The 12,074-nt window shown below is 34.6% G+C and overlaps 1 protein-coding gene across 5 annotated transcripts in view; it reads left to right on the top strand.

Moving 5' to 3' along the window:
- The first annotated feature begins 168 nt into the window (after positions 1–168).
- The window catches only part of LOC131931787 (HAUS augmin-like complex subunit 5), a 56,576-nt gene continuing 44,670 nt past the window's right edge, over positions 169–12,074 (top strand). Inside the window, exons 1-5 of one of the 5 annotated variants that reach the window (XM_059288626.1) lie at positions 169–268; positions 4,304–4,439; positions 7,024–7,086; positions 7,892–7,924; positions 10,885–11,057. In XM_059288626.1, the coding sequence (XP_059144609.1) occupies positions 4,309–4,439; positions 7,024–7,086; positions 7,892–7,924; positions 10,885–11,057 (400 nt within the window). In that variant the 5' untranslated portion in view covers positions 169–268; positions 4,304–4,308. The other 4 variants (XM_059288624.1, XM_059288623.1, XM_059288627.1 and 1 more) reach the window with 4 other exon arrangements.

The following is a 12,074-nucleotide window of genomic DNA, read 5'->3' as shown; positions in this document are numbered from 1 at the left end:
AGGCCTAGATCTATATACTTTAAAAAAAAACAATTAGACATTAGAACTTGACTTACAACTTAAATTTTTAATGATTACTATACGAGCCCTTTTCATTATGGATGTGAAAGCAACTAGATTCTAGATCTAGATTCTTCTAGATTTAGATCTAGATCTACATTTGGGTGACGCGGGCGAAAACCGCTTTGATTTTAATATTTATTCTTTTTTTCGGCTGTTTCACATACCTACTTGACTACGTTATCTAGTTGCTACCGCTCTTCTGGATGTGAGTTCAAATTTATATTGAAATCATGACAATTTCATTAGGGGGCCTATTTAAATATTTTTCTTTATGGTATTTGACTTGCTTACCTCCATTCATTAGACTAGAGTCTAGAGTTAAGAGATCTTTCCCTTTATTATAGGCCCGGATAGGGCCTTTAGGTCTAGAATCTTGTGCCCCAAACGATTGGTAGGAAAGTGAATATTTCCACCTAACATCTTTGATTATGATTAGACTAGAGATATTTTTAGATTTTTTAGAATTAGATCTCTAGATCTAGTCTTAAGTCTAGATCTAGATATCTAGTCTAGATTCTAGATCTAGATTTTATCTAAATCTAGATCTAGAAAAAGGCACAACCCTAACACTATAAAATAAATAATAGATCTAGAATCTAGATTAGATTTCTAGATCTAGATTTAGATAAAATCTAGATCTAGAAATCTAATCTAGATTCTAGATCTATTATTTATTTTATATTTTATTATAGTGTTAGGGTTGTGCCTTTTTCCGCCCTTTTTTTCACGTTTTCTCAATTTTGCATTTTTACTTAAAATTCAACATTCAAATCGCTAAGGCTTTGGAACCCTTTGTCATACAAGAGTACAAGACTGAAACATTTCACATGTATTCAGCATTATACTAACCGCTAACCCAACCCTAACCCTCTACAAAACTACGTTTGTACATTAAGTTTAGTATTTTAGTACAATACTTTAGGGAATATTGATATTTATGTAAATATGTACTATTATGTAGCACCACCCCCTAATTTTAGGACATAAATCATAAATGTAAGTAGATCTAGATCTACATGTGTATTAAAAATTTAGTAAGAGCTGTCGCAATGAATAAACGTAGAAATGTATAGTTTGGTTTGAGAAATCTAAATTTTTCATCAGCTTTTAAAACTCTTATGGAAACAGTTATAGAGGTTTGAAAAAGTGTAGTGTTAGTTTTCACAACTTTTCGTGGTTCCCTGGCAACCATTACAACCATTACTGCTATTGGCGGCTATATATATATTATTTTTGTCTCTAGGTTAACAACTATTAACATATGAATTTACTAAACACCCAGAAATGTGTTACATAAAAATTTTTTTTTTTTATCTGTATAGTCTATCCTCAAGTTATTTTTTGGTAAACTTATAGTGAGAGATTCAGGGGAAGCCACTCTATTTTACAAATGACTGCTATTTATATATTATAGCGATTGTTGCTCGCAAACGCTGCTGTTTAAAGTTAATACTGGCCTATATTGATATATTTAATTTAGCCATTGATTTTGGTTTATTATTCATTTATATATAATATTTGACACAAATATATCACAATATACTTATATTAAAGCCTTAACAATGAGGCAACTTTTTTTTTACATTACTAGCCGCTGCCAATTTTACACACCTAAAACATAGATTACCAAAAATTCAATACTATCATAAGTTGGCCTCTTATTAGATTTAGTGAAATTTAGTGGCTAGGTTTATTGTAATACCAGATATATCTAGTCCAAGTGTTCGAGGGGCCTAATAAACTAATAGTTAAATTTATTATGCTTATGGCTAATTGAAATTATAATATATTGTTAGAGTATTGTCCTTACTTACTTTTAAGTGGGCATATTGGGAAAATCTCCCTGATTATTATATATAATAATATAACCTTTAAGTAACCTAACACAGTAGCTTTACGAGGCGGGGGCCTCACAATTTAGGCTTGACACCATGACGAAAACTCGTAAAATTAACTGTCAAAACTAGTTTTATTCAGTTAAAATAATAAAATATTAAGAAGGGGGTGTAACACTCCACCGGAAATGCAAAATTGTTAGACGGGACAAGGTGACACTCACTAAACGCATCGGGAGATATTGAACCTTGTAATGCCACTAACCAAATGCAATTTTTTTTTAAGTTGATCATGATTTATTTAGATTTGTTTTTTTTTTCTTTCTTATACGTTTGCAAAGTGATTAATATGTTCCTTAAAGTCCATTTTAGCTGCTTCTGTATGTTAGATACTTAGGATGGCGCAGTTACTGACCCAAAGGGCATATCTACAACTTGTTTCATAACATCATCATAACGGAGAGACTTGGGGCGCCCAACTGTATACTACTGCCGAGGCAGCTGGAGGACACCCCCTATTTTGTTTAGCCATTGATTATAGTAGCCTTCGTATCCCGAGGGCATGGCGCTCATTAAAACAAGTATATGCACCGTAGTGCTCACAGGGGGAGCCCGGGGTGCCGGATGATGCACCTTTGCAGTTTGACCGTTGGATTAAGCAGTAACCCTGACCCCTTGTGCAATTAACTGACCCCAGGTGCTAAGAAAGCCGCTGTGAAAATCTAGGTGGCAAACCGAACCGCCTTACTGTCAATGGGCCACGGCTTTTATTTTTTTTAAATTGGCTCATTTGTAATCATGGATGGATGGAATTTAGGTGAGGACAGAGAGTTGAGAGGGGAGGGGTTGCAAGTTTGTGGCGATGGGGTAGAGAGTTTTTAGCGATGCGTAGGCTATAAATTTGCGGTTGCCAAGGCCAATTTCACAAAGGAGTCAATGTTCAAGTTTATTCATAGGCTAATTCTTGCAAAGGCTTGCCCGATAATGCAGCAATGCCTATAGTATTATTAATACCGATGGGTCTTGTACAACCCCCACCCCTCCCCAGTAAGAAAGGTCTGAGGGCCTTTTTGGATTTTTTAAAATTACTTCTACAGTATAAAGAAACTGGATTTCCGTGTTCTTTTTAACATTATTTTTATAATACAAATATAAAAATTCCAATATAAAAGTTTTAAATTTGAAAGAGGGAAAAGGGCCCCTATTTGCCTTGGACCTCTATGCCTTGCTTATGCTAGCTTTACGGTGGCTAGGCCACTGACATAAATGTATGTATAAATTTATATTAAAAATTTTAATTGAGCTATCGCAATAAATAAACAGAAATGTATGTACATCTTTCATCCGTTTTTAAAAATCTCTTTTGAGAACAGTGGTAGAGGTTTGAAAAGGTGTTAGTTTTCACTCCTTTTTGTGGTTTCCATGGCAACCAATACTGCTATTGGCGGTTAGATATGTCTTTTTGTCCATAGGTTCACAACTATTAACATGAGTTAATTAAACATCCTGAAACGTGTTAAGTAAAAAAAATGTTGTGTGGTGTCTAGCCTTAAGCATTATATACCATTCGCTCCCTCTGGTTTGGTAAAAATGGCTCCCGCTTGTTTGGGAATAGCCTATATAAAATGCTATAAAATTTTCAATTAAAGGTCTAAAAATGGGCAATTGTGAAAATAAAAACACAAATACAAATAAAAATGCAAATATAATTATAAACCCAAATAGAAACACAAACACACAAATTTATTTATTAACATAAACTCAAACGCAAAATTTGGTAGGGTGAAATGCCATTAAAATTAATGCTAAATTGAAATTTCACCATACAAATTTTGAAAATTCAAAAAAAAATTTTGAGTGTTTAAAAAAGTAGATTACTGACTCTATTAACATTCGTAAATGAAGGATCAATGATTATATGATCAATATATATGTTATTTTTTTAACTGTGGGACTACCCCAAAGGGTACTTTCTTTCAAGATTGCTGCAGTTTCCATGGCAACCATATGTTACAAATTGTCCCTGATGCATGCAAATATTTAAAAGGCTTATTAGTTTAAAAAAAGTGTTTTTTCTGGAGCATGTCCTTAATTCCTATTTCATCTTCTCCCTGCTGGGTCAAGTAGGTGATACATTACATAAGATGAATCCTCTGCTTGTCTGTGATCAAAGAACAGCAGTGGTTGTTATGTCGAAGTAGATTAGTATTTCTATTGGGGGTTTTGTGGGGTTGGCATACTGACTAGAGCCTCACTAGGTGCTTTGTATCTTTACCCTATATGGTTTATTTTGGTATCATTTTTAATATGAATTTAAAATTGTATCCACAAAGTTCTATCTTTGTCAAAAGCTATACATAGGCCTAACCTTTTTCCTTAATGTTGCATCAAATCGAATATTTTAGGTGAAATGGCTAAGATTATGAAAGAAGATGTTCACAAGTTGTTGATGTTGTGGTGTACAGATGAAATGAGGTTCCAAGTCACAGCTCAAAGCTCTTTTCAAAACTTTCAGTTACCCTCATGCCAAGATTTCAAGCTGTAAGTATTTTTTTAATACTTCTGTTAATCTCTATGAATAAATAGGCCTGTAGGTTGACAACCCCGAGTAGCCTGTTGCACGAGCTACTTTTTTTTTTTACCATCGTCATGGTATTGATGGCCACCAAAAATGAGGTTACAGCAATTCAGGGACAGAGTGGTCTAGCTGAAGAGAGCTGGACTGCTAACCCGTAAATCTCGAGTTCAAATCTGGGTTCAGTCAGTAGACCGTCCCTGAGTCCACCCAACTCTGATGGGTACCTAACTCACATTAGGGAAAGTAAAGGCAGCTGGGCATTGTACTGACCACACTATCTCTTCATATGTCGAGGTCACAGAAACAGGTGAACTCTACTTCACTTGCCCTACAGACCGTCAGGTTTGAAAAGGGAATTTTACTTCTTTGTCATTTCAGAAACATATACTAGTTATTTTTGTGTATTATTCAACAATAATGATGTAGTTTTAAAAATGGTTAGTGTTTCATGCAAACTTGCCATTTTTACATTGTTTTTGGTGTAATCGCTGAGAATATTGAGCAGGACATGAAGTAAGCAAAATGTTAATTACTGTATTTAACATTATTATTATTGTATAAACACTTTTTTAAACTGTAGAAAATTATGGTCTGTCAGTAATTTAAAAAAATTATGCAGGGTAAAGAAACCTTCAAAAAAATAACTTGATCCAGATAACAGCCTACTTTAAGCCCGCCCATTTTGCCCGCTGTGTTTGAAAGGGAAGAAATCTAGCAGACAACACATTTCTGCAGAGCAGGCAATCTCGTCACAAGAATACTTCTTAAAAACTAACCCACCATATCAGTCATAGCATCGTAGCCATCTAAAAGCAAACGTGTTTCTTCACAAATCATTTTCTAGGCTACCGATTAATTTTGATAATTAAAATTGGTATCAAAGGGAAATAAATGTAGTTTTTAATGGTTTAAGTCATCTTGAACAATAAATAATGAATTTTAAAATCTTAGGGGCCACCCTACCATAGGGCAGATATGGACCACCAACCCAGTTGTGATCTTCTACAATTTTAAATTAATGTTAGAAGGCATCCTCTCCAACACAATTAAGCATTACAGGTCAACTTGTTATGCGCCTGCTTTTCTTTTTGGATTTGCTTCCATAACCTGTTTCCAACTAAGGACAAACTATAAGGCAGCAGTTGTTTGTTTTTGGAGTTGTCTCTTTTAGACGAGTTGCTGTCTCGAGCTATCGAGCCTCATCTGCCTCGGGGGTTTGAACCCGAGACTTTTCAGCTTAGCAACCATGAGCTGTACCGGCTCGACCAAGGCTACCCCAGTTTTGATAGTTTAACTTAGACTTAAACTTTCTATTTTTGCCAGAAAACCTATTTTTCCATTTGATGTCAATTTCTTGACTGCCGTCTAGGGTTGTGAGACCTATGATGTGACACATTGAGAAGCCCCAAACACAGTCTTGTTCAAATTCTTGTCTCATTTCTCCCAGCGCTGTTATTTAATTACGAGATAAATGGCCCATTGAGGGAGAAATACAATGAAGCTAGGGTGAAAGTGTTGTCCTTCTCCCTAAACCAAAACCTCAATTTCAAATTTAACTGGAAACTAACAATGTCATTGAATTTTTATCCAGAATCAGCAGGTATTTACTACATATTCATACAAAATATAGGCCTAGCTCAAACTTGATAAAATTACATTTAGAGTTTCTGTAACACATATGGTTACCAGCCAAGGGGGGGATAACAAATAAAGTTTTAATTCACTGAGTTGCGGCCCCTCTGGGGGCCGTAGCCCTGTTGACGTAGTTGTATTGCAAGAGGTGCACAATGGTTTTTAGTCATGTAACTCTATTGTAAATAAAACATGTAAAGTACTAAAAAAAAAGTGTGGTTCTCTTCTACATATTAGTAAAGGTATCCAATAGATACTAAAGTGACCTACACTTTTCTTTATAGTTATTTAAATAGTAGTGTATAATTTATTTAATTCTATGTTTATGCTAGAAACAATGATGTCATGTTATTGTGTGTACTGGTCCCGACTTTAGACTATTTCCTACTCTATGTTCCATGTGATGTCATGTTTCGTTTTTTATTTTACTCGTTTTTACTTTGCTTGTGTTTTCTCTATAGCATTCCCTACAGACAGATAGATAGACAGACAGCTAAACTATTATTATCAATATTATCTTGTTTTTTGTGAATTGACTTCCTAGGTGAAAACATGAGTCATTTACAATCTGGGGACATGGAGTTATTAAGAACCTTGTGTGTCATTAACAATCAAATAATAAAATTAGGTTAAATAAGGGATGACAATTTATCATAGCCCTTTTGGTTTTATTTAAACTTAATTTTTACGAAATTTTTTGGAAATAGCTCAAAATATTTCAAGAAATTCGACCAATATTCATGTATTTCAGCTAGGGCAGATTTTCAAGATTTTAGGTAATATCTCTCCATTTTAGCTCTCATGTGTTAGAGCAAACTTTTTTTTAAATATGCAAGTTGTGTAGGCCTATGTATTAATATTTTGTAAAATATACTTTATGCATGATTATTAAATAATTTTTTTTTATATTCCTAGCATATGTCACAAACCTCTTGATGAAGTCTGGAAGTATGTAATACGTTACATAAAATCTGTACAGTAAGTTGTCCCAATTTTTTAGCTTGGTCTAGAAATTGTTTTATTTTACCTTATAACTTGTATGTAAATCTGTATAGTTTATTTTGTACCTTACTTGTGAAACTTTCTAGAAAATTATTATTTAATCCATCATGTGAAATCTGCCTAGTAAATTGTTCTTTTAACTTAACATTTGAAATCTGCCTAGTAAATTGTTCTTTTAAATTAACATATAAAATCTACCTAGTAAATTGTTCTTTTAACTTAACATGTGAAATCTGCCTAGTAAATTGTTCTTTTAAATTAACATGTGTAATCTACCTAGTAAACTGTTCTTTTAACTTAACATGTGAAATCTGCCTAGTAAATTGTTCTTTTAACTTAACATGTGAAATCTGCCTAGTAAATTGTTCTTTTAAATTAACATGTGAAATCTGCCTAGTAAATTGTTCTTTTAACTTAACATGTGAAATCTGCCTAGTAAATATTTTGCTTTAGGTAAGAAATATGTCTAGTAAACAGTTTTTATTTACCCAACATGTCTAGATAAGAAATACACCTACTAAATTGTGTTTATTTCCCTTTTAAATGTACAATGTGTTTAACGCCTACATATCAACTCCTTCTAATAAGTAATTGTGAAATCTGTCTAGTAAGTAGTTTCTACCCTAAATGTAAAATCTGCTTAGTAAGTTATTTTTATACACCTATGATACTTGAGGCCTACTTGTGGAATCTGTCTAGTTAAGTTTTTCTCTACATGTGAAAATCAAGATTTAATAAAGTAACAAGAATTATGTTTAAAAAACTTTTAATATCTCCACAGGATGGTGAAACATGTTCGAGGAAATATTGCAGTGTATCCTTTTGATAAACTGCTGTAGTCATAAACTGTGTCTACTTGACTTACTTTTGACTTAGTCCTCTTGGCTCCTAATGGAACATAGGGCCTCTACCATTTCATCCGATCCGCGGCTATTAATTTTGCCATCTCCCAAGACATCCTTGTTGGCTTAAATTCTTTGGGAAGACTCCGCCTCCAGGTCTGTCTCTTCCGCTTTCTCTGGGGGTTGCACTCAAGCGTTTTTGGAGAGCATTTGCAGCATGTGTCCCACCCAGCGCCACTTCCTCCTTATTTGCACAATCATAGGCTCCTGCCTTGCTTTTCTCCATCAATCTATATTCCGCACTTGGTCCTGCCACCTCAATTTTAAAATTTCTGTAACTATACTTTATTTTATATGGACGAGTAGTTAGCCCATCGCACAACCCTAATCTGGAGGACCAGGACACAGCGTTTGGTCTGGTCCCTACACACAGGACCAGGACACAAGTCTGGCCCCTACCCACAGGACCAGGACACAAGTCTGGCCCCTACCCACAGTACCTGGGCCCAATGTTTGGTCTGGCCCCTACCCACAGGACCAGGGCACAAGTCTGGCCCCTACCCACAGGACCAGGGCACAAGTCTGGCCCCTACCCGCCCAGATCTGTCGGACTTGATTAGACCTGGCAGGAGCACTAGGCTCCCCTCGCCATAGCTATGGGGATTGGTGGGGCTCACAAGCCATCCCACCAGTTCAAAGCGGTGTGCCATCAGGATGGAAACTAAGTAGGCCTAAACAATCCAAACTAGGTTTCAAACTTGCTTTTTTGTTTAATTAATATATTTGACGCCAAGAAATATTTTTTAAGGGTGTTTGTTATTAAATCACTACCATACTATACCTCCATTTATATTCCTTTACTTGCCTGTTCATTCCATTCAAATACATAAGATAATACTAGCATGTCTTATTTAACTGTCATCTCTCTTCCAGGCTATTATTTTGTTTTTATTTTCTTAAAATTTCTATACTTTTACTTTCTCTTAAACAGTGTATAAAACAAGTATTGATGTTGACAAATCTAGCCATTGTACACTACTTTGAGTCAGATAAACTTGCTTTTTAAATCCTGTCTGTCTCTGTCTACATAAACATAATAACTGGCATTATTTCACGTAGGTTAACGAAATTTCATATTTAAGTATTAAATCGTAAGTGCAGATTCCCAACTACTTTTGGATGATTTCTAGGGTGCTCCACTCTTTTTCTGTGTGAAAACAATATCTTGAGTGTGGTTTCAGTTAGGTAGATGAAATTTCATATAAATGTATAAAATCTTTTACCCAAAAAAAAAACTGTTAGACATGTACATCAAATTTTTACAGTGATTATAATTATTCTACAGCTATAACACAACATATAATGTGTGGGGTATATTGTATAGCAAAAACTTTTCTAAAAATTAATTTGGTAAAATTTTTATAGGCCTACATTTCTAAATTTATTGTAAACAATTTTCCGAAACCATAAATTAATGACTTAAAACTTGGCATAAAGTTTCCTTACCTATGTTGTGAATTATAACCATAGCATTCCAAACCATTAAAAATTTTTAGAAAATTTCAAAGTTACCTCCAGATTGCTCTGACAATTTACATTGTCTGGGTGAAACTGCCTCCGTACCATTTCAGTTGGGTGGAGAAATTTCACAAATAAATATTCCATTGTATGCACAGATTTCTGCCAACTTTTGAATCATTTCTGTTAACCAAAAGTTGTACTTTACTCAATTTTTGTGGTAACGCAACTTAAGTAATGTTTCAGTAGGAGGACAAAATTTCATATATAAGTATTAGCACTTGTATTTATTTCTTTCAGCTCCTGAGCTATTTCTGGTAAGTGGAAAAAAGTATTTTACTCTATTTATTATTTCTCAAAAACCATAAGATTTCCATTGATGGAAAATAGTTTGGTACAAAATGAAAAAAATTATTTGAAAGAGCAGCAAACCATTTGTGGAGTATTTAACATGTAACTTTTACCTTATCTTCTGAACCAATAAATGCCCCTCTTATCTGACAACTAACTAACAATATACTGTTTGTATGTTTCTTCTTCGTTCTTAATTTTAGTATTGGAAGGGATCCCCCTCCAACACAATTAAGGATACGTGTCCACTGGTTATGCGCCATTGAGGCCATTGACTCAGATTTCAGCATGCTTTTCTTTTTGGATTTGCTTCCATAGCCTTTGTCCAACCAAGAACAAACTACTAGGCAGCAGTTTGATTTTGGAGTTGTCTCTCATAGAAGAGTGGCTGTCCCCAGCTAACGAGCCTCATCTGCATGAGGGTTCAAACTTGAGACTTTTCGGTTTAGCAACCATGAGCTTTACTGACTCGACCATGCTGACCCCTGTTTGTATGTATAATAGGGGATTGTTATCCATCCCTAAAGACATCTGTTTCTACAGTGTGAAATCATAAGAACTAACACAGTTCCAAGTCCAAATAATGAGAAATTTATTTACTATATGTAGGGCCTACACATTCAAATATCCTAACCTAGCATCAAAGCCTGCTATCTAACTGTCAAACTACAACTATAACTGTCTGCTCTACTCCTCCCTAAAATCTAACCAATACATAATCTCTGCTCACCCTCTTTTTATCACTTATCAGCTCCCAACACTGTGTTCAACTAGCCTCTACTGCTTGACTGACCGTCTCACTTTGAATTGGTTGGCTATTCTATTGTTTCTTACTCCTACCTGCTACCTACTTGAACTGATTGACCAATGGCTGTCTAACCTACACTATTGTACCTCTCTCTTATTGTCTATTTCTAATGTTTCCTTTACTTGTCTCTGCACAATAAGTATAAGTATATATCTATAAACAAAAAAATGGCTAGGTCTTTTTAGGTGTTATATTCAAGGCAGCAATTAAAACAGCCAGGGACCAAAATATTAATAATCCTTAATACTAATAAAGAAAAAACAATTCAACTGGCTCAAGCAAGAAGTTCAGCAAATCTAAAATTGTCGAAGATGAGTCAAAATATGACTTGAGGAGAAAATTGGCCAGAGACTTGACAGGCTGCTGGACTGATATTAGTTTTTTACAAAATGAAATGGCTCAGGTCAATAAAGAGGTCATGGAACAAGGTATATGCACAACTCAGTATGGTTTTTATCCACAATTTTGACTCTTAGGATACAATTTTGTGATTATACCTAAACTGTTAAGCTATTGCCTTTTGCAACATAAATTAGGTTGTTGTTTTTCCTTGTAATAATTTTTGTTACACTTGTTAAAATTTCAATTGTATTTTCCTATAGACCTACTTCCCCCTCCTTTCCCATCCAACGTCTACATTCCAGAACTTGAACTGGAACCCAAACCTGACCTTTAACCAGAACCTGTGTGTTTAACCAGAATTGGAATTTTAACGAGATAGGGAATCATTAACCAGAATTTGAACTTTGACAGAAGCCCTAGCCCAAATCCTAACACTACCACAAATATTCCATTGTTATTTTATTATTTTCACTTTTGTTTATGTTAGTTATATTAGCTTTTTGTTTGTATTTGAATGCACTCAAAGATAGCCCCAATGACCTGTGTTTGCCATTAAAGTAATTCCTTAGTGTTTCTATTTTGTCATTTGAAATTTTTCAAAATATGATTATTGGCTACATGAAATTCAAATTCTAATAACAAATTTAAAGCATATCTTAGTCTAAATGTATAGAGTCCTTTCATATGACGTCACGTCCGTTCGTGATACCTACGCCCGCCGCCACAGTGGTGTACACAAGACGTAAACACAATCAGCTGTTCGCCAGCGCTGGACGTGTTCACCAGCGCTGGACGCGTTCACTGTATGTAAAGAACCGCACCCGCGGAAAAGGACAAATACGTTAAAAAACTTGAACTCTTAGAAATTGAAGATCCTTATACTGTTATTGACAGTTTCGTATAAATAAATATGTGGACAAAATTTCTAAATAAAAATACTGTTAGGAATACTGTTTGCGTTTAGAGTTAAAGTAGCCGAATCTGATCAAATGCAGTTCTCGATACTTTGTTTCAGGTAAGGACAGTAAAATAATAAACTTCATTTTAGTTATAAAAGATAACTATTAATAATTAATAAAACAAATATGCTCGACCTTCACAAA

Source organism: Physella acuta, unplaced genomic scaffold (assembly GCF_028476545.2).
Source record: "Physella acuta isolate Inbredline_101_S28 unplaced genomic scaffold, ASM2847654v3 ptg002032l, whole genome shotgun sequence".
In the NCBI taxonomy this organism is placed as follows: domain Eukaryota; kingdom Metazoa; phylum Mollusca; class Gastropoda; family Physidae; genus Physella; species Physella acuta.
The sequence above is the reverse complement of the archived record's forward strand: the minus strand, read 5'-3'. Positions and strand labels throughout refer to the sequence as shown.